Source organism: Cetorhinus maximus, chromosome 12 (assembly GCF_964194155.1).
Source record: "Cetorhinus maximus chromosome 12, sCetMax3.hap1.1, whole genome shotgun sequence".
NCBI lineage: Eukaryota > Metazoa > Chordata > Chondrichthyes > Lamniformes > Cetorhinidae > Cetorhinus > Cetorhinus maximus.
This window is the reverse complement of record NC_135890.1, coordinates 112,942,494-112,962,233: the sequence shown is the minus strand read 5'-3', so window position 1 is coordinate 112,962,233 and position 19,740 is coordinate 112,942,494. Positions and strand designations below refer to the sequence as shown.

The window sequence follows — 19,740 nt, the reverse complement described above, 5'->3', positions numbered from 1 at the left end:
ACTATAATACATGTGGCTGGGGAAGGCAGGAAGAAGGTGACCAATCCTGCAGGTTTTACTGCATGGGCTAAAGACAGGCAGGAAGGGGGAGATACCTCCCCTCCTAAGATGGATTACCCCCCAACATTAGCGCATTCCACTGCTCTCTGGGGAAGAGAATTCCAAAGTCTAACGACCTCTGAGTTAAAAAATTCCTCCTTGTCTCCGTCTTAAATAGGAGACTGCTTATTTTTAAATTGTGTCCCTGATGTAACTGTCCAGTTCTGAAGCTTAAGAGCCTCTTGATTAGCAAGAATGACTAGTTGAGGCAGAGTGGGGGGGTGGAGGGGGAAGGAGGGTGGGTAGAGAGGGAGAGGTGTCGGGAAGCAGGTATCTAGTGAAGTTGCCTTCTGCTGGTTCCCACTTTTGCTGTCAGCAGGACTGTATCTGGACAGCATGGTTTTTTAATATTTATTCACAGGATATGGGCTTCGCTGGCTGGGCCAGCATTTATTGCCCATCTGTAGTTGCCCTTGAGAAGGTGGTGGTGAGCTGCCTTCTTGAACCGCTGCAGTCCCTGTGGTGTAGGTACACCCACAGTGCTGTTAGGGAGGGAGTTCCAGGATTTTGACCCAGCAACAGTGAAGGAATGGCGATATATTTCCAAGTCAGGATGGTGAGTGACTTGGAGGGGGAACTTCCAGGTGGTGGTGTTCCCATCTATCTGCTGCCCATACCGTTCAATATTGCAGGTTCAAGCTCTGCTATTATGGGCAGGATTTTGCCCTTGGCGGGGGTGCTCGGTGGGGGCAGGCGGGGGTGGTTGGGCAGCTGACCGCCGCCCACGAACGGCTCCACTCTGCGATTTCACGTGGGTGGGCCAATTAAGGCCCACCCTGTGTGGATCGCGAGGGGCAGCGCTGAGCGCTACCTGTGCGGGCGGAGGGTGCAGGGAGAGCCAGGCCTAGTGCACAGTTCGTGCATGTGCGCGAAAGGGCGCTTCAATCTCCCTGAGCACGGAGCTGCCTCAGAGAGATTAAACGCTTTTTAAAAAAATTAATAAAGGCAGTAAAAATTTAATATACCATGTCACATGAGATGGAACATGTTTTTAACTCCAAATTAAAGTTTTTATTTAATGGGCAGAATTTTACCCCCCGTCGGAGGGGAGGTTCATGAGCGGGCGGGTGGAGGCACCCCCAATTAAGGCCCACCCAGCGTGATGTCCGCCAGGAAGCGCTATGCACTCCCTGTGCGGGAGGGCGGGATTCCCTGAGCCGAGAGTGCGCTCTTTCGTGTATGCGTGCGAGAGAGCGCACTCATCTCCCTGAGGCTAAGTGCAGCCCGAGGGAGATCGGCTCCACATTTAAAAAATGTTAAAGAATAGAAAAAAAAATTTCCCTGACATGTCCCCTCATGTGACACTGTCACATGGGTTGGGACATGTCCATCACTTTTAGTTACGCTTTTATTAAAAATTTAAAAACCTCCATGAAACTTCATCCTGCCGATGGATGAGGTTTCACACTTTTTCTAATGCCCACTAGGGCTCCTGGCCGACCCGCCAACCTTGAGGTTGGACGGGCAGGTCCACTAATTACTTTAATGACTTTGTCAATGGCCTCAATAGGCCACTGACAGGTCGGCGGGCACACAGCTGATTCAGCTGCGCCCCCGCCGACCTGAAAATTGAAATGAGGCAGGGTGACTTCGGGAGTTCCACCCGACGTCATTTCACACGTCGGCGAGTGGGCCCCGCACCCCCCAGCTCGCCGTCCGGGAAATCCCGACCAACGTTTATTTGCTTTAGGAAACCTCATCCCGCTCGTGGGTGAGGGGGTTTCTTAAAATGTGTAAAGGCTGCTTGGCCTTTTTGCCGTAAGGTTGGACGGGCAGCGTAAATTTGAATTTAATTAGCTAGTGAACGGCCTTAACAGGCCTTTTATATCGCGCGAGTGCACGATGATGTCAGGGCGCACGCCTGACATCATGGCGCATCGTTTTATGCTCGGGTGTGTCGGGCGCGTGCCCGCCCGCCGAACATAAAATTCTGCCCTATGTTCCCAATCCAGTCGGAACACCAAACTGGAGGAGGAGCCACTGAGAGGAGACTAGGTTGTTCTGCAAGGGGGCAAATATTACTGTGCTGTAAATAGAGTCAGAGGAGGTGCAACGGGAGGGGGGGTTTAGTGAAGACATTAACGCCAGTATGGGCTGGTTGGACTGAAGGGCCTGTTTTCACACTGTATATCCTGTATATTTCTATGTTATTACCTTGTAATACTTTGTATAAATCGCCTTGGGGCATTCGCTGCCCAGCGGTTTATTCAAATTGGGATTAAAACATGTGGAATAGCGCATGGTGTCACATGACAGGAAGGCAGGGTCTGTTCTTGCCCTGCCACTCGCCAGCAGTTGTGAACCGCAAACAAATGTACGAGTTCCTCACATTGAGGATCACCCAACAATTAATTTTTTTTAAAAATCCCTTTCAACTGGGACAGGGAAATTAAAGGAAGAGATAAAAATCCGAGGGACCACACAAATTTGTTTTTCACAGAAGAGAGGGAAGAGCACTTTCATTAATGGAGAGGTAGATGAAAGTCGACAAGGTAATCTTGATTTATGAAAACTAATTCAGACTGTTTAAAATTGAACAGTTAAAGTGACAGCTCGCTCAACCATGCTTTAGAAGAACATATATATTCAACTTCTTAAGAGGACGGCCTCACAGGAATGAGAACGGTCGGAATCAAGTCGAGGAATGTAATTATTTAGTTTTGTCAAACTGTCTTGCACTGATACCAAGGCCTTCTCTAATTTTAATGCCGAACTGCCTATGTTTCCTGTTTTCTATTCTACTGTCCTCCCAATTTTCCCTCTAGATTGACTCTTCAGCATAGGGTGTGCTGCACTGTCAGAGGCACCGTCTGTCAGATGAAACATTAAACCAAGGCTCCATCTGCCCTCTCGGGTGGATGCAAAAAATCCCACAGCACTCTTTCAAAGAGGAATTGTGTCTTAGGAAATATTTATCCCTCAGCCAACATCAATAAAATAGATTATCAGGTCATTAACCTCAATACTGATTATAGGATCTTGCTGTATTGCAAAAGTGGGTGCCACGTTTTGTACATTGCAACAAGTGTTGGCTTTGAAGTGCTTTGGGATGTCCTGAGATCCTGAAAGCTGCTATGTATATTTTTTTCTTTTCTTCTGTCCTTAAGGTGCTGACTCATGCTAGAGTGTAGCTGTGTGGATCCCTGAGATCCCTGATAACTCAGCAAAACAGCCATTCTTAATGTGGGAGCCCAGACTGGCTATTCGCAGGCAAGCTTTTGCATCAAAGGAACATAGGAATCGGCAGTAGGAGAAAAGACCCCATGTGGTCAACCTGGTCAGCCCAAGTATCCCAGAGATATCCCAGGCTACCTCTTTTCATCAGGCACTTGTCCAACACTTGTTCAGCAGTTTATGGGAGTTTCATGGTCATTTGTGCAGAATAAAAGGGAAAAAAAAATAGCAGAAATAAGGGGGATAATAATAGGTGACTTTAATTATCCAAAGGTAGACCAATGTAAACATAAGCTGATATGTCCAGGATTGCTTGTAGGATTGATGCAGTATGAATTCACCTTGGGCAGTACAAGGTGGACGGTAGCACATCAGCTGTCAGTTTTCATACTCCACATGATTCTCTTTTCCAAAGAAGTCAATTAGGCCGGGATGAGTTTATATCCCAAAGTGTTCTAAGTCTTCTAATGAAGGACACAATGATGTATCTAGTTCTAGGAATTAAGACCAAGCTGATATGCTGGAGGCTGAGAAACACTTAGAAAATAGTGGCTACAATTAAATGAGGTCCAATATAAAACTGGAAATATGAACGATCGGTCAGAGATAAAGGTACTTGGTTGAAAAATAAAAGTTTAATGATCTTTAAAAAAAGGAAGCAAGCCCAGGTAAATTTGAAAGAAAAAGACTGGCACATAAGACAATGGATAAACAGTAGGGAATTTTCAAACAAGAATTCAGGCATGAGCTAGACACATTACCAGAAGATATACAAAAGGAGCTGCGGCAAAAGCTGAAATCTCTCAGCTAATTAAAGAGAATGAGACCATAATAAAAAGTCGCCTGACAAACCTAGGGTCAAGAATTTAAAAAAAACACATCAAGTGCAGTATCTTTCACCTGGATTGTAGAACCAAACGTCAAACTCCAGATGACTCAGCCAGAATGGAGCCATCATGGGGTTTAATAGCCAAAGGAGGAATGAAAGAAAATGGTAAGAAAAACACAGAGAGAGAAGGAAAAAGAAACACAGAGAGAAAAACAGAGAGAGAGTCACTGAGAAACATAGAGAGGGGAGAGAAAAACAGAGAGACACAGAGAGAGAAACACACAGAGAGAGAGAAACACAGAGAGAGATAGAGTCACTGAGAAACATTGAGAGAGAGGGGAGAGAAAAACAGAGAGACACAGAGAGAGAAATACAGAGAGAGAAAGAAACACACAGAGAGAGAGAGAAAGAAACAGAGAGGGAGAGACAGAGAGAGTGAAAGAGAGGGGGAGAGGAAAAGAAAAAGAAATGAGAAGAGACTAGGGCAGAGGGGAGACAGAAACATTGTAGATAGTTGAAAATAGAATTAAAAAGTTAAGAGCAAGTGGAGATTCCAAGAGATTAGAGCGTGTGCACCACATAGCATCATACAAACAGGGAGAGAAAAGGCACTTGGATTTATTTCTGGGGTAGGTAAATATACTGTAACTTGTTTTTCCAGGAAATTGCAATAATCATTGGTAATGATCTAAAACACAGAAAATGCTGGAAATACTCAGCAAATCTGGCAGCATCTGTGGAGTTGCATCTTCGATAATGGATTATGTCATTTAATTGTTGTAAATACGCTCTTAAAAAATAACTAACCCAATCATAAGTCTTTAAGTTTATTAATATCCTTATTATTAATAATAATAATATAATCACTTCTAATAACAGAAACTATTGCACTCTGGAACTACGGACACTAGTTGTTGAATCCAAGTCTTCGATCTGGCTGTCTCTGATGGATCAGCTCGGTCATACCCCTCTGATGAGAAGTTAAACCAGTTCCAGGCTGCTAAATTTCTCTGATGTTAACTGGTTTTACTCTCTGATACCATCTTTTGTAAATTGGAAGCTTTACAAGGGCAATTGGACAGACTGTGGTGTCAGGCCACATTAAGTGTCAAATTCAAAAATGTCACCACCACAGGGATTCAAGGCAAGTGTCCTTTCTTTTGTTGTGCTGTGTCTTCTGTGTTTACTTTTTTTTTCCCCGTAGTTGTCAAGGTGGGAGCACTGCAGGGTAGAGAGCGTTTTCACTATTTGTATCAAGTCACAGCATTGAATGTTCACAGGCAAGTAAATTATAGCATCTTCGGCAACTGAACTCTTTACCCCAGAGAGGGTCTTTGCTGAAACTCACGAGAATTTCTCCTTTAATTCCATAGCAGCACGACATTCTTACCAAACACTTACACTCAGGAAATAAATGCTGATATTTATAAGATCACTCGAGGTTTGTCTATATAAGGAGAAGCATTTTCACCACGCCTCTGCAGTCTTCAGTTCTATTATCTTTAGAGCCTATTCAGCCCCCTCATGCACAATTTTCTCTCTCCCTCTCCTGAAAGCACTGACGTACTCCAGGGTACAAGCCGCACAGCTCCTGCATGCAACAATCTGCTTCAGGGACAAGTGGCCATTCTTCATTGCACAAACTCATAGGTAAGTGGCCATTTCACCATGGGAGTCGACACAGTGTCACACTGACCCTGCCTTTGGCTGACATCCACAAGTGTACCCTTCCCAGCAGAAGCAGATTCAATAGCAACCACGTAAAGGGAATTGGATAAATACTTGAAAAGATTAAAAAAAATGACAAGGCTGCGGGGAAACAGCAGGAAAGTAGGGTCAATTAGAGGAGATCTTCAAGGAGCTGGCGCAGTTGTGATGGGCTGAGTCATTCTATGGTTCTATGAAGGCACATGGAGCAGGGACCTGGGCTGATTTTTTTGGTCTATAACTAGGGTCACTGAGGCCAACTGTGTTCAGCCAAGATGGAAACAGTCAAAATGCTAAACCTCTCCTTTTTCCCCCTTTTCAGGTGCTGAAAGATCTGCTTTTTTTATTTCAGGTACTTGCAGTTTTTAAAATGTTCAGGCCCCTGTGGTTAGCCTGGTTGAGATCATCTAACCTAGCAGGGTGTGGGGAGTGAGCATGGGGCCTTCCAGGTTTTATGCAGCTCCTTTATGCATTGAGTTCTCGAGTGAATCCAAGCAGACATATCTGTATGAAAAGAAAATGTCAATCCCTGCCTTTGTAATGGTGCTGCCTGTGTTATATTTCTGAAGCTGGATACTGAATTGGCAACTTTCTTTATCACAGGATCATACAATGATACAGCATAGAGGTGGCCATTCAGCCCATTGTGCTTGTACCAGCTCTTTGACAGAGCTATCCAATTAATCCCGCTCTCCTGCCCTTTCCCCTTAGCCCTGCATTTTTTTTCCCTTTCAAGTATTTGCCCAGCTCTCTTTTAAAAATTATTATTGAATCTGCTTTCACTACCTTTGCAGGCAGCATAACCACAATGCTACAACCACAATACCCTATATTTTATCTCGGAATTATATAAGATATTGAGGGGACTTGACAGGGTGAATGCTGAAAGGGTGTTTCCCCTATGGAAGAGACTAGAGCTAGGGGGTCATAGTTTAAAAATAAGGGCTGTCCCATTTAAGATGGAGATGAGGAGAAATTTTTTCTCCCAGGGTCATTAGTCTGTGGAATTCTCTTCCCCAGAAAGCAGTGGAGGCAGAGTCATTGAATATGTTTAAGGCTGAGTAGGATAGACTCTTGACTGACAAGGGAGCCAAAGGGTATGGGGGGGTGGGGTAGACAAGAAAGTAGAGGCCACAATCAGATCAGCCATGATCTTATCAAATGGCGGAGCAGGCTCGAGCAACAGAATGGCCGACTCTCCCTGCTAATTTGTACGTTTGTATTATTCCAACATCCGCAATATTTTTCTATTGTAGCATTGGAATAATCCACCTGGTGGGAAGGGTAAGCTGCAAGGAAGGATGAGAGAGGATAGTTAAGGGCGGAATTATATAAAGTATTAATTGGTGCAAATTAGGTGGAACCAGAATATTACTTTATTAGGTCAGATCAACAAAATCAAATTATATCAATTTAAATTATTGAAAAGTACATCTAACATTGATATTAACAAGAATTTTTTTACTCATTTAAAAAAAAACCCAAGGAAAGGTAGCAGAGACAAAGAGATTTGGGGTATTGAAAATGCAGGTACGTGCTAGGCTGAGGGAATTAACAATCAAGACAGGTGAGTTCTGAGGAGAAGAATTCTTTTTTCCTCTACTTGACTCTTATGTCCTTAGCTCCTATTAACAAGTGGAAAACAATTGGTTAAAATCAGACTTCCCTTACTAGTACTGTTCCCATTAATCAATGCTGTCCTCATCTCACCAATACTGGCTTCAATAGGACAATATCGTACACAGCTATCCACTTGGCCAATACTGTCCCCACCAAACTAATACTGTTCATCCTGCTAACCAATGTGGTCCCCATCACATCAATGATGTCAACAAGTTCCTTCTGCAATATCTGCTCAGCCGATTGGATGTATAAGACAACGACAGTAATGGAAACAGCATCTTTGTCCAGAGTCCATAAAATGCAATTGTGTGAAATGCTTTGAGTCACTCTGCTATTATGATGAGCTGTTTATACATATGCAAATATTTCCTTTTCCTTTTATCTTTCCTCACCAACGATAGTCCCAACTCCCACATTCCCTTCCCTAACACCAAATAATAAGACTGGCAATCTGAAATACAAACAGAAAGTAATTGAAATATGCAATAGATGAGTTGCCAGCTGTAAGGAGAGGAGGAAATAAATTTCTTGGGTGCCTACACTTCATCGGAATGGCCACTTTAAAAACTGTCGTGTTTTAGAATGATATAAAAGCACTGACCACTCATAAGGGATTGGGCAAACACGTTGTGAGTTCATTTATTAATTCTAGACACATGGACAGAAAGCTTGAAGACATAGAGCTGCAAAACTGTGTGAAAGCAAAAGTAAAACTAAAACTGGATCGCATGAGGTGAGGTGAGAGTGACTGCCTTTGACATCAAGGCAGCATTTGACAGAGTGTGGCATCAAGGAGCCCTAACAAAACTGGAGTCAATGGGAATCAGGGGGAAAACTCTCTACTGGCTGGAGTCATACCTAGCACAAAGGAAGATGGTTGTGGTTGTTGGAGGTCAATCATCTCAGTTCCAGGACATCACTGCAGGAGTTCCTCAGGGTAGTGTCCTAGGCCCAACCATCTTCAGTTGCTTTGTCAATTACCTTCCTTCCATCATAAGGTCAGAAGTGGGGATGTTCGCTGATGATTGCACAATGTTCAGCATCATTCACGATTCCTCAGATACTGAAACAGTCCTTGTCCAAATGCAGCAAGACCTGGACAATATCCAGGCTTGGGCTGACAAGTAACATTCGTGCCACACAAGTGCCAGGCAATGACCATCTCCAACAAGAGAGAATCTAACCATCGCCCCATGATATTCAATGGCATTACCATCACTGAATTCCCCACTATCAACATCCTGGGGATTACCATTGACCAGAAACTGAACTGGACTAGCCATATAAATACTGTGGCTACTAAAGCAGGTCAGAGGCTAGGAATCCTGTGATGAGTAACTCACCTCCTGACTCCCCAAAACCTGTCCACCATCTTACAAGGCATAAGTCAGGAGTGTGATGGAATACTCTCCACTTGCCTGGATGAGTGCAGCTCCCACAACACTCAAGAAGTTTGACACCATCCAGAACAAAGCGGACTGCTTGAGTGGTACCCCATCCACAAATATTCAGTCCCTCCACCACTGACAAACAGTGGCAACAGTGTGTACCATCTATGAGATGCACTGCAGAAGCTCAGAAAGGCTCCTTAGGCAGCACCTTCCAAACCCAAAACCACTACCATCTAGAAGGTCAAGGGCAGCAGATGCATGGGAACACCACCACCTGGAAGTTCCCCTCCAAGCCACACACCATCCTGACCTGGAAATATATCGCCAATCCTTCACTGTTGCTGGGTCAAAATCCTGGAACTCCCTCCCTAACAGCACTGTGGATGTACCTACACCACAGGGACTGCAGCGGTTCAAGAAGGCAACTCACCACCACCTTCTCAAGGGGGCAATTAGGGAGGGCAATATGCTGGCCTAGCCAGTGACGCCCATATCCCATGAACAAATAAAAAAAAATACACTTCCTTTCTAGTGATGTCATGCTCCTATGGCTTAAAGGCATATTACAATAAAAACTATTACCATATCTCTCTGTAATGCTGGCACAATTGGTATCAAAAATGTGTCCAGCATCATAACTTTGACCTTTGAATAATTTGCAAGGCACTGAAAACCTCTGTGTTTCAATTGAAAATACTTAAAAGCTGAAAAGTAACTGGGCACAATTGAGCAAGTAAACTTTGCTCATTTGCCTGCGTGCTGTGTGGCATCACACTGCACTTCAGCAGATAATAATTGGGTCACAATTAACTCAAGACCTTGGCAAGGAAAAGGCTCAATGCCAGGGACAGAGGTGCAGCAGGAATGTAAAGTGTCTGCAAAATGACAGATGCCACAGATTTATCAGTTGAGATCTTCCTATTAACATCCACCCTCAGTAGCGATATTACTGCTGAGGCAATTGAAAAATATTCATTAACATGTCTCTAATGTAATCATCCATAGTTAATATGAAACTGCATATTACAGCTTCTGATTGGAAAGTCCCATTAGACTCTACACAGGGAACAAATCGGGACATTATTTACAAATTGCCTTGGATGAAAATGATAGGATTTTTTCTTTCCTTCCCCGTTTGCAGTTTTGCTCAGGCATTGTGGGTGGGATTTTCTGGCCCCGACACCTTTGCAGGCGGGGCGGGAAGACTTGGAGAGCTGTTAAAAGTCAACGGCTCTCCAAATGTTCCCTTTCCCACCCGCGACGATGCCCCGCCAGTGCCGGGGCTGTAAAGGTCCCACCCTGTGTCTCCCCTTTGCCAACGCAAAATGGCCATCTGCGCATGCACATCGGTCCATGCAGACGTCACTCTGCTGCGTCCAGCCTGCCAGGAAGCTCTTTTTCCCAAATCGTAGGCCGCGCCGAAAGTGAAAACAGCAAAGGCTAAGAAAGCGGCCGAAGAAAGGGAAGAAATTGAAACAGCCCCAGCAAATTGCAAAGATCTGAACCCAAAGGCTCTTCTCAGAGCCGCCACGTCTTTTAGGAAAGAGCTGACCCCTGACCTGGCACTGGGAGCAGAATCCCTTTCCCGGCAGATTTCAGGCAGAGTCTATTTGAGATTCACAATAAACAAATACTGCTTGATCTCCTTGCTCAAACCATACAGCGTAAAGACCGGACGTGTGTTAGATTATGATTTGAATGTAGATAAAATTGATAGCAGAAGTAGGAACCCCATTCATATTGTTGGATGCCACTATTATGATAAATCATAAATATTCTATCTCAGCTGTCAGACAGTGATGGCTGTAAAACTACGGAGCGCTCGAAATGCAGGGCATTGGCAGCAAACGCAGTCTTGTTCAAATTGTACCGACTGAAGATTTGGTTGTGCAAGGATTAATTTCACTTGTCCAAAACTTGCAAACAGAAAGGTTTATGCATGATGTTATAACTAGGGTTTTGCACAGGCTTCCCAACTCCCTTTGGATATATCCCTAGAGGTTTCATCACATGACTTGCCTGTTTCCAATTGCTTCATCCCTGCACTCCCACTAGCAGTTTTCCAACATCTCCATGCCTGCAGTGCACTGCCTTCCTGGGCTAAGTGTAAGGATTCTTTCTTACTTGATCAGACCATTCTCGGCTATCAGCAAACAACTTGAAGAATTTTCACGGACAGCAAATCAAGAAGTAGCAAGCAGGTTTTATCATTTACTTCTATGATTTTAGAGAGCTTGAAATAAAGATTGAAATATATACTTGGGGTTAGGTGGAAGCTAAAATACCATGAGCCAACTTAAAAAAATTAAAAATCTACGTAACTTTTTTATCATGGAATGGAGAAAGTTGATAGCCCACAAAGAAAGCATTAGTTTTTCAGGGCCAGGGAGGCTGTTCAGCAGTAATTAAGACTTAGTAGGATGTTGAAAGCCTAGTTATACCTCATTCAACAGGGTATAACCTTTACTAGGGTTGTTATGGTGAGAATAATAGCATAATAGTCAAATTTAACATCAATTCAGTGATTTCTAATTGATTTCCTTCTGCACAAACTACAACAGCGCACCCTGTGGATGAGAGGGGAATCACTGCCAGGAACATTTTGATTTCTGTATTTAACTGCACGCGTAGCAGATGCCAGATGTTGATATCAGTTTCACAGTGCAACGACAGTGAGCTCTACCAGTATTGCTGTCAGTACAGCCACAAAATCTGGGCCAATAAATAAACATGTTTAAAGACAACAAAAGCACCATAAAATTTTAGTGTCTCTGTGATTTTTCTTATGGCCTGAATCTTCCATTCGTTGTGCGGGGGCGGGCCCTGCATGCTGACATATAAAATGATGTGCGGTGGCGTCGGTCGTGTGTCCCAACGTTATCGCGTGTCATTCCAATCTTCAGTTCAGCGGGCACGCACCGGAGTTGGCTGTGCGCCCGCCGAACTGTCAAAAGCCTATTAAGGCCATTAATCAACTAATTGAGGCACTTGTCAGGGCTGCCTGTCCAGCCTTAAGGTTGGCGGGGGGCAGGCAAAGATCCCAGGCGGCCTTCGCATTTTTAATGGCACCTCATCCACGGGCGGGATGAGATTTCATGAAAGGGTTTATTAATTTAATAAAATGTTTCATGTAAGTTCATAAACATGTCCCACCTCATGTGGCAATATCTGAATAATTTTATGTTTTTATTGCTCGCATTTTTATGACTTTTCTTAATCTCCCTGACGCAGCTCCGTGCCTCAGGAAGATTTCTGCGCTCTTTCGCGCGCATGCCGACATTTCGCGCCGACTGTCCCTCCTCCCCCCCCCGCCCGCACAGGTAGCGCTGAGCGCTTCCGGGTGCACGTCACAGAGGGCGGGCCTTATTTGACCCGCCCACGTAAAATGGCGGCGCGCAGCCAAACGTGGGCGGCGATTGGCTGCGCTCCCGCCCAGCCCGCTCAATGAGGGGGGGAAAGTTCTCCCCTATGAGTTGTGTGCAGCAGTGTCCTGGAGATTAATGACTAATTCCTAGAGACCCCTGAACAATCTGGGAAGTTCATCCACCTCAGTCTTGCAACGAGTAAATCAGGTAACATATGCACTATTTGGTGTCATTTGCCCCTGCGATCTGCTTGAGATTGTTCTTGTTTATTCTAGGGAATGTAAGTCTTACTGGCAAGGCTAGCATTTGTTGCCCATCCCTAGTTACCCTTTAGCAGGTGGCAGTGAGCCATCTACAACTGAGGGGCTTCCAAGGGCATTTCAGTCGGCAACTAAGAGTCAACCACATTGCTGTGGCTCTGGAGTCACGCAAGTAAGGATGGCAGATTTCCTTCCTTTAAGAACAATAATGAATCAGATGAATTTTTACCACAATCCACTAGTTTCACAATCATTATTGATGAGATTAGTATTTTATTCTACATTTAACTTTAATTTCTTTAGCTGCTGTGGTGGGATTTGAATTCAAGTCACCTAAATATTAGGACAGACCTCTGGATTAGTATTCCAGTAACATTACCACTATGTTACTGTCTCCCGATACCCTGGCTGTAGAATTGCAAGTATTTCCCAGCATAATACCAACAGAATGGTCTTTCAAATTAATAGTCTCTCCTATTGGGAGACATGAGATACCCCAAGGAGTTCATCATAATCAATATGGCACCACTGCCCTTTTCATTCAATCACATGACATGGTGATAAAGTTTCAGGACGCCATCTTGGATGCTTATAGGGACGGTACTTGAAAACGTCCCGACATTTCACTTTTGTTTGTCTTTTTGGTCTGAGGTTCCTTCAGCACCATTTCAAACATCATTCTCTCCACCAAACAGGTGAGCATTTATCAAGCCCCCTCCTGCTGCACCAGCCTGTATCCGGCTGCAGTGAACTGAATGACACTGGTCTGGTTTTGATTCTTCCTCCCTACTTATGAGATAAAAGCCTCAGCCGTCCAGCAGGTGAGAGGACAGTGGTGTTTGCCAATGCCAATGCGTGTTTCACCTTTTCATATTGCAGTGAGTTGGTCCACTGACTTCATTCCAGCATTGTACAATGGTGCAAGTCACTTCAGCATATAATCAATGTGCAGCTTTTGCATCATTCTGCATCATGCTTGGAATAAATAATGATACCAATCTGCTGCAATTACATGGCTACTCTACCCTGCCATCGACTTTATGATCACTGACTGCAGTCCCTTTCCCAACTAACAGACCCTGTGCCCCACAGTGTCATAGCTGGAATCACCAGGCAATGAGATTGTTTTCCATTCCGCATCCCCCTCCCCACTTTGTGCTCCTCACCCCATTTGTCCCAATACATCTCCATCTTTTTTCTCCCTTCTGACCTGTGGTGGGATACAGTTCCAAGCCTCCCCACCTCCCCCCTCCCCAGTTGAGCATTTCTCTTGCACGAGCCCTGACAGGGAGTTGACCTTTGACTGGTTCACATGGGAAACCATCTGTAAATACTCCAGCACAAATAAATGGGCAGCAATCAGAACTGAAGCACAGGCTGATTTTCCCATTCCTAGCTCGGGATGTTGAGAAGCCAAGTACCTCAGCTGGCACTTGGCTCAGTGGGAAGCAAGGGGCAGATTCTTACCACCCCCAAAATATTTCTGCCATTGAGACCAAAATCTGATGGTATCAGCTGGCTGCATGGCATTGCGATCATATTGGTGGCGGCTAATTAAGAGGCCTGTTGTAATATGCCTTTAAGGGATAGCAGCATGCCCCCATTAGAAGGGAAGTGTGTCACATGAGCCAGTCTCAGTTTCACTTTGGACTGTAAGCAGAACACAGCATACACAGCTCTGCTGCTGATCTCTTCAAGCTTTCTACCTTCTTATAAATGTTCTCATGTGCCTGGTCGCAGTAAATGAACCCACAACACGTTTACACAATCCCATGAGCGATTGGTGCTTTTATATCATTATAAAAACACGACAAGGCAGCCTCCACAATTGTTGTCCAAATAAGGAAGGTGTACACGTTCCGGATGCGGATGGCCCAATCAGAGGTCCCGAGGCTGTGGACCGCCACTGCAAGAGGTGGGTGCAGCGACAGCCTGTAAGGGGCAGTGAAGGCACCTCAAAATGGAGGTGCTCTCTGAAGACTTATGCAGATCTAAAAATGAATAATGGCCACAGCTGTGTGGCCAACACTGATAATGAGGAGCAGGGGGCGGGGGGAGGGCGGGGGTGGGTGCGGTTTCCCTCCGAAGGATTACCTGTGGCCATGGCTGTGAGTCTCAGATCCCTGTGGCTCTGGAAATGAAGGGGGTTTAGAAGAGGTGTTGCTGTCACTTGGCCTGACACCGGGAGATCACCTCCAGGCACCTGCCTCAACGAGGGGGCTGCCCGACAATGCAGGGAACCCAGTGCTGGCAGCATTTCACCCCCAATTAGTCCCTAAAGTCACTATCATTGGCTACCCACTGCTGCCGGGTGGGTAGCTGCTGCTGTGGTGAACTCACCTCCCACAAGATCATTTGGAGGCGGGAATGCGTTGGGGAGTTGACTCAACGCGCTATCTTCAGATTTTGTTCCTGGTCCCGCGGGGATGATTCCATCCTCTGAGTCAGCCAGTTGTGGATGAGATTTGAGCATCTAATCCAGGCTGACACTTCAGATCAGCGCTGAGGGAGTGCTGCACTATCAGAGGTGTCTTCTTTTGGGTGAAACATTAAACTGTGGCGCCATTTGACCTCTCAAGCAGGTGTAAAAGCTCCCACTATTTCGGAGAAAAGCGGGCATGTTCTGACCAAGATCAGTGAGAAAAACAAATAATCCAGTCATTTATTTCATTCCTGTTTTGTTGGAATTTTTTTTTGCACAAATTGGTTACTGTGTCTCCTACTTGGCAACAGTGACTTCAACTCAACAGTATTGGCTATAAAGTGCTTTAGGACATCCTGAGATCATGAAAGGCCTGAACTCAACACAAACTGAAGATCAAAGCTGCCTGGTCTGTACAGCTCAGTTCATTACACAGCAGTACATTTATCAAGTACCATCCTTCTCCACTGTGCTGTAACCACGGTTAATGACATCAATTTCTCTTATCCAGCACGGAGAATGAAAATCCAAATCTTATTAAAGCTCCAGAACAATCAAACCATTTTTTAGACGCACTCATGCAACGCAAAGACTCTGCAATTGTGTTCATGAATCTGGAATGTAATCCGCGTAATGAGATTTAAACAAAAAGGGACAGGCAGTCTTACCATAGAACCATAGCAACATTACGGCACAGAAAGAGGCCATTCAGCTCATTCTTACCTGGAGTTCCACTCCATATCCATTGAAGACAGTTACGTTGAAGGAACACTGCAGAGAGCCATACGCAGACAATGGAAGGAAGTCAGTGGAGTCTATATACCCTTCTGAGTCGGAGAAACTTACACTGCAAGGAACTACAAACAGAAGGTTGCTTAATAAATACTTTACGAACCACCTTGTTATAGTCTTCTCCATTTAAGCAACAAAAAAGCATTGCACTATTTTCTTACAGCTATGAGGTTTATATGTTTTGGGACTGTATCTTTAAATTTAGGGTAAATGAAAGGGGTCAAGCGACCTGTTCTGCAGCCTGCCTGACAGTAAGCCTGGGCAGTTTAATCGTCAGAGAACAAAGGAAGGCTTAGATTGTTTTACTGAGAGGAAGATGCAAGGTATTTACACTTGGAGACAATGGCAGTAATCTCTTGAGTTTACCATGAGTAGATTCTGAGTCTCTCAAAGCCCTAGAGAGGCAGTGAAGGTACCGGGTCGTAAGCAGTTGTGCTGTAAACTGTCCGCTTACTTCGAGACGAAATGGAGTTGGGATGAAAGATAGCTAATTAGAATTTCTACCTAGACACAAGATTAATGTTTCACGTTGTCATGGGGAAGGGCAGAGGAAGCCATATTTGGATCAGGTTACAAGCTTCCCTACAAACCAATGATTATCACAGACAGACAGCAGAGGTTCTATGTGGTCAGCAGAGAGAAAAGGCTTCTTGGCTTTGAGAGCTACCCCAGCCAGATGCAGGAAGGAGACTGTCTCTAGTTGAAGAGATGCATCCTGCTGCTTTCTACAGATTTCAGGAGATTTGTTCTGGCATGGCCAGGAGAGAAAAAAGAATCATTGGAGCAGGCTTTACTGCTGGCGGTGGATTTAAGGAACTCTCTGAAAAGTGAGGAAAGCACCTGGAGATGGTCTTTCAGAGCAACAACACGGTGAAACAGAGAAATGGATACCCATTGAAAGCTGGGAGCCACTGTGGACTGTTTGCTAAAAGGTCTGTGATTCCGTGGAGGGTGTGATAGGTGATAAATAAACAAGGAGAATGTCACTTTTGGTAGATTAAAGTATAAGCTACCTACAAAAAGAAAACAGTGTTTAGTCAATCGTGCTTTTAGTCATTTGTTATAGTTGATGTTTTGAAACATGAAATCTTGTCATGTCATCCTTCTCTGCTATTAACTGCAAGTTCAAATTTCTTTTTAATTTTCCAAACTCAATACAGTCTAATGCATTCTACTATCCCTAACTTGATATAAAATGTGAAATATTATGGTGACTGACATCCTTTTTTAAGCACAGAAGTTGCTGGCAGCATATAATTATAGCCTTGGCCTACAGCATTCGCAAATAACCCCAATTATACCTCAGGGCAGCATCTTCAATAGTCCAGCCAGCTTTTTCCATGCTTCTTTTCAATCTGTCAGTCAATAGAGGTAGGTAAGCACAAAATTGGGGCAAGGGTTTTCCCCCCCGTTAGCGGGGGAGGGGTTGAGGAGCGGGTGCACGAAAGAGCGCACTCATCTCCCTGAGGCAAAGGGCTGCCTCAGGGAGATTGGCTCAACTGTGAAAAATATTAAAAATAGAAATAAAAGAATTCCCTGATGTGTCCCCTCATGTGACACTGTCACATGAGCTGGGACACGTCCATAACTTTTAAAAACACTTTAATTGAATTTTTAAAAACCTACATGAAACCTCATCCCGCCCGTGGATGAGGTTTGATGCTTTTTCTAATTCCCGCCGGGGCTCCCGGCCTGCCCGCCAACCTTAAGGTTGGACGGGCAGGTCCATGAATTACTTAAACGACTTTGTCAACGGCCTCAATTGGCCATGGACAGGTCGGCGGACGCACAGCTGATTTTGCTGAGCCCCCGCCTACCGGAAAATTTAAGTGGGGCGCGGTGACGTCGGGAGTTCCGGCCGTAATCACCGCGCGTCATTTTACGTGTCGGCGAGTGGGCCCCGCCCCCCTCCACTCGCCGACAGGAAAACCCTGGCCTGGGTGTAGTTTAGGTACACTAACTGAGGCCACCTTCAATTGTCCAAACTATTTCACCTACCTGTGCCAATTGGCTACATCAGTCACTGGGGGCTACACGTGATCACTCCCACCCCACTCCCACCGTGACCCCAACCCCCTCCTGCCACCCACCCCTGCCCCGCACTAGCCCTACACCAACCCCCTTCTTGGAACATAGTTGCAGGGTCAGCTGTGGCTCAGTGGGGTAGCATTCCTACCTCTCACTTAGAAGGTTCAAGTCCCGCTCAGAGACTTGAGCAATGAAAGGTTAGACTAACAATCCAATGCGGTACTGAGGGAGTGCTGTGCGGTTTAAGATGCCGTTTTTGGATGAGATGTCAAACTGATCCCATTGAACAGTTTTGAAGACCAGCTGGAGAATTCTCCCCGGTGAACTGGGCCAATATTTATTCCTCAATTAACATCACAAACAACAGATGATCTGATCGTTTATATCAATGCTGTTTGCGGGAACCTGTTGTGCTGAAAATTAGCTGCTACGTTGCCTGCGTTTACAATAGTGAATGCACTTCAAAAATGTGTCATTGGCTGGAAGGCGTTTTGGAACATCTTGAGGTCATGATAGGTGCTATGTAAATGCAAGATCTTCTTTACATGAGTGGGGTTGTTGATGAGGCAGGCAGCCGGAATTTGATTTATTTCGGAGTTGGGGGGGGCGGGGGTGGGGGGGGGGGGTGCGGGTGGGGGGTGGGGGGGGTTGCGGGTGAGCAGCCTCTGGAGGTAGCAACACATTGACTAAATAGTTGAGGCCTGAGGACCAATTCCTGGCGATTCTCGGGCCTCAAGGTTTAGCCACATGCTGCCCAGTCAGAGCCTGAAAACAGGCCCAAATGACAAAATATGCCTCAGGGTTTCATACAGGCTCTCCAATACTTCACATATAATCTGTGGATCACTGACGACCATTGCTCACACCACTGCCCCTCCCAACTGCTCCCCCCCCACACCCCAGGGACTTACCTTGGCCTCTCAGTCAATGACCAGTGCCTGGTGAGCTACCTCTGAGGCCGTGACTGGCACCCACAGCCTGCTATACCTTCCTAAGCAAGTTATCCAATTAATTTGACTTGGTCCTGCTGTTGAGCTCTTTGGGTGGGGGGCAACTGGGCCTGGAGTGTCCATCTCTCCTGGTCCCTCTTGTTTCTTTTGATCAGAAACAAAAGGATTAAAATTCAAGACCAGGCCCTAAGGGAGGTGACGCCCAAAGCTCATCAGAGAAATTGTACCTTTGGTTCATTTCTCTGGGCCTGGATCAAAGCCTGGGTTCCATGTGTAAACCAACACCCCGGCCCTTCTCCAATGTGGGAAGGGAGTCTTCCATTCATTTCTCAGGGCTGGAGTCAAAGCCAAATCTCAGGAGAAGGAAGGTTGGTTTTTAGAGGCATCATTCCAATGCACAATCCCTCTGCTCCCATAATAATAAAAGCAAAATACTGCGGGTGGTGGAACCTCTTCTCCCATATCGTAACACTGTAGAAATGTCGATATACGTTTGCTCACTATTGACAGCCATGCCTTTATCTGCTCTGGAATTCTCTCCCTAAACCTCTCTTCCTTTTCCTCCTCCTCTAAGAAGCTCATTGAAATCTATGAGGGATAGGCGGCAGTGTAGTAATATTATCAAGAACATATCCTTTTACTTCTGTTGGACTGTGGATTAACATTGGAATGGCTGCAGTTTGAAGGACATGTCTACTGGAACAGTGCGAGGGATATATACAATGTTACTGTCCTGGAACAGAGTGTGCCATGAAAGACAGGATGGTGCCAAGGAGGAGTCTGGTCTAATACGGAACTGCCTGGCAATAATGTTTTAATTGGCTCCTGACCAGGTGACCAGGATTTGTGTGAGAGCAGTGTAGTAGAATAGCTCTGAGCCTGAAAGGAAAAAAGACCTAAAACCGCTCACTCCTGTGTGTGTAAGATTCCAGTAATTCTACAATAATAGCTAGCTGGCTTTTTCTCCTCATATCTCTATAACCTGCTCTCTCTCTCTCTCTGAAAACCCCTGTCAAGAGGAAAAGGGAAAACTACTGTTTGAGACATTGAAAGGCAAGGGCTCAACCAGTGAACTAAAGACTGAAAGTGCTGGAAGACCA

General features: G+C 45.2%; 1 protein-coding gene and 1 long non-coding RNA gene across 2 annotated transcripts in view; both read right to left on the bottom strand.

Annotated features, from left to right (window-relative positions):
* The window catches only part of LOC144687883 (uncharacterized), a 379,008-nt gene that overhangs the window by 134,355 nt on the left and 224,913 nt on the right, over positions 1–19,740 (bottom strand). The window lies entirely within an intron of this gene.
* The window catches only part of LOC144687240 (seizure 6-like protein), a 148,714-nt gene that overhangs the window by 122,615 nt on the left and 6,359 nt on the right, over positions 1–19,740 (bottom strand). The window contains exon 3 of the mRNA XM_078553060.1: positions 15,594–15,727. Coding sequence (XP_078409186.1) covers positions 15,594–15,727 — 134 coding nt within the window. The remainder of the gene's footprint in view (positions 1–15,593; positions 15,728–19,740) is intronic.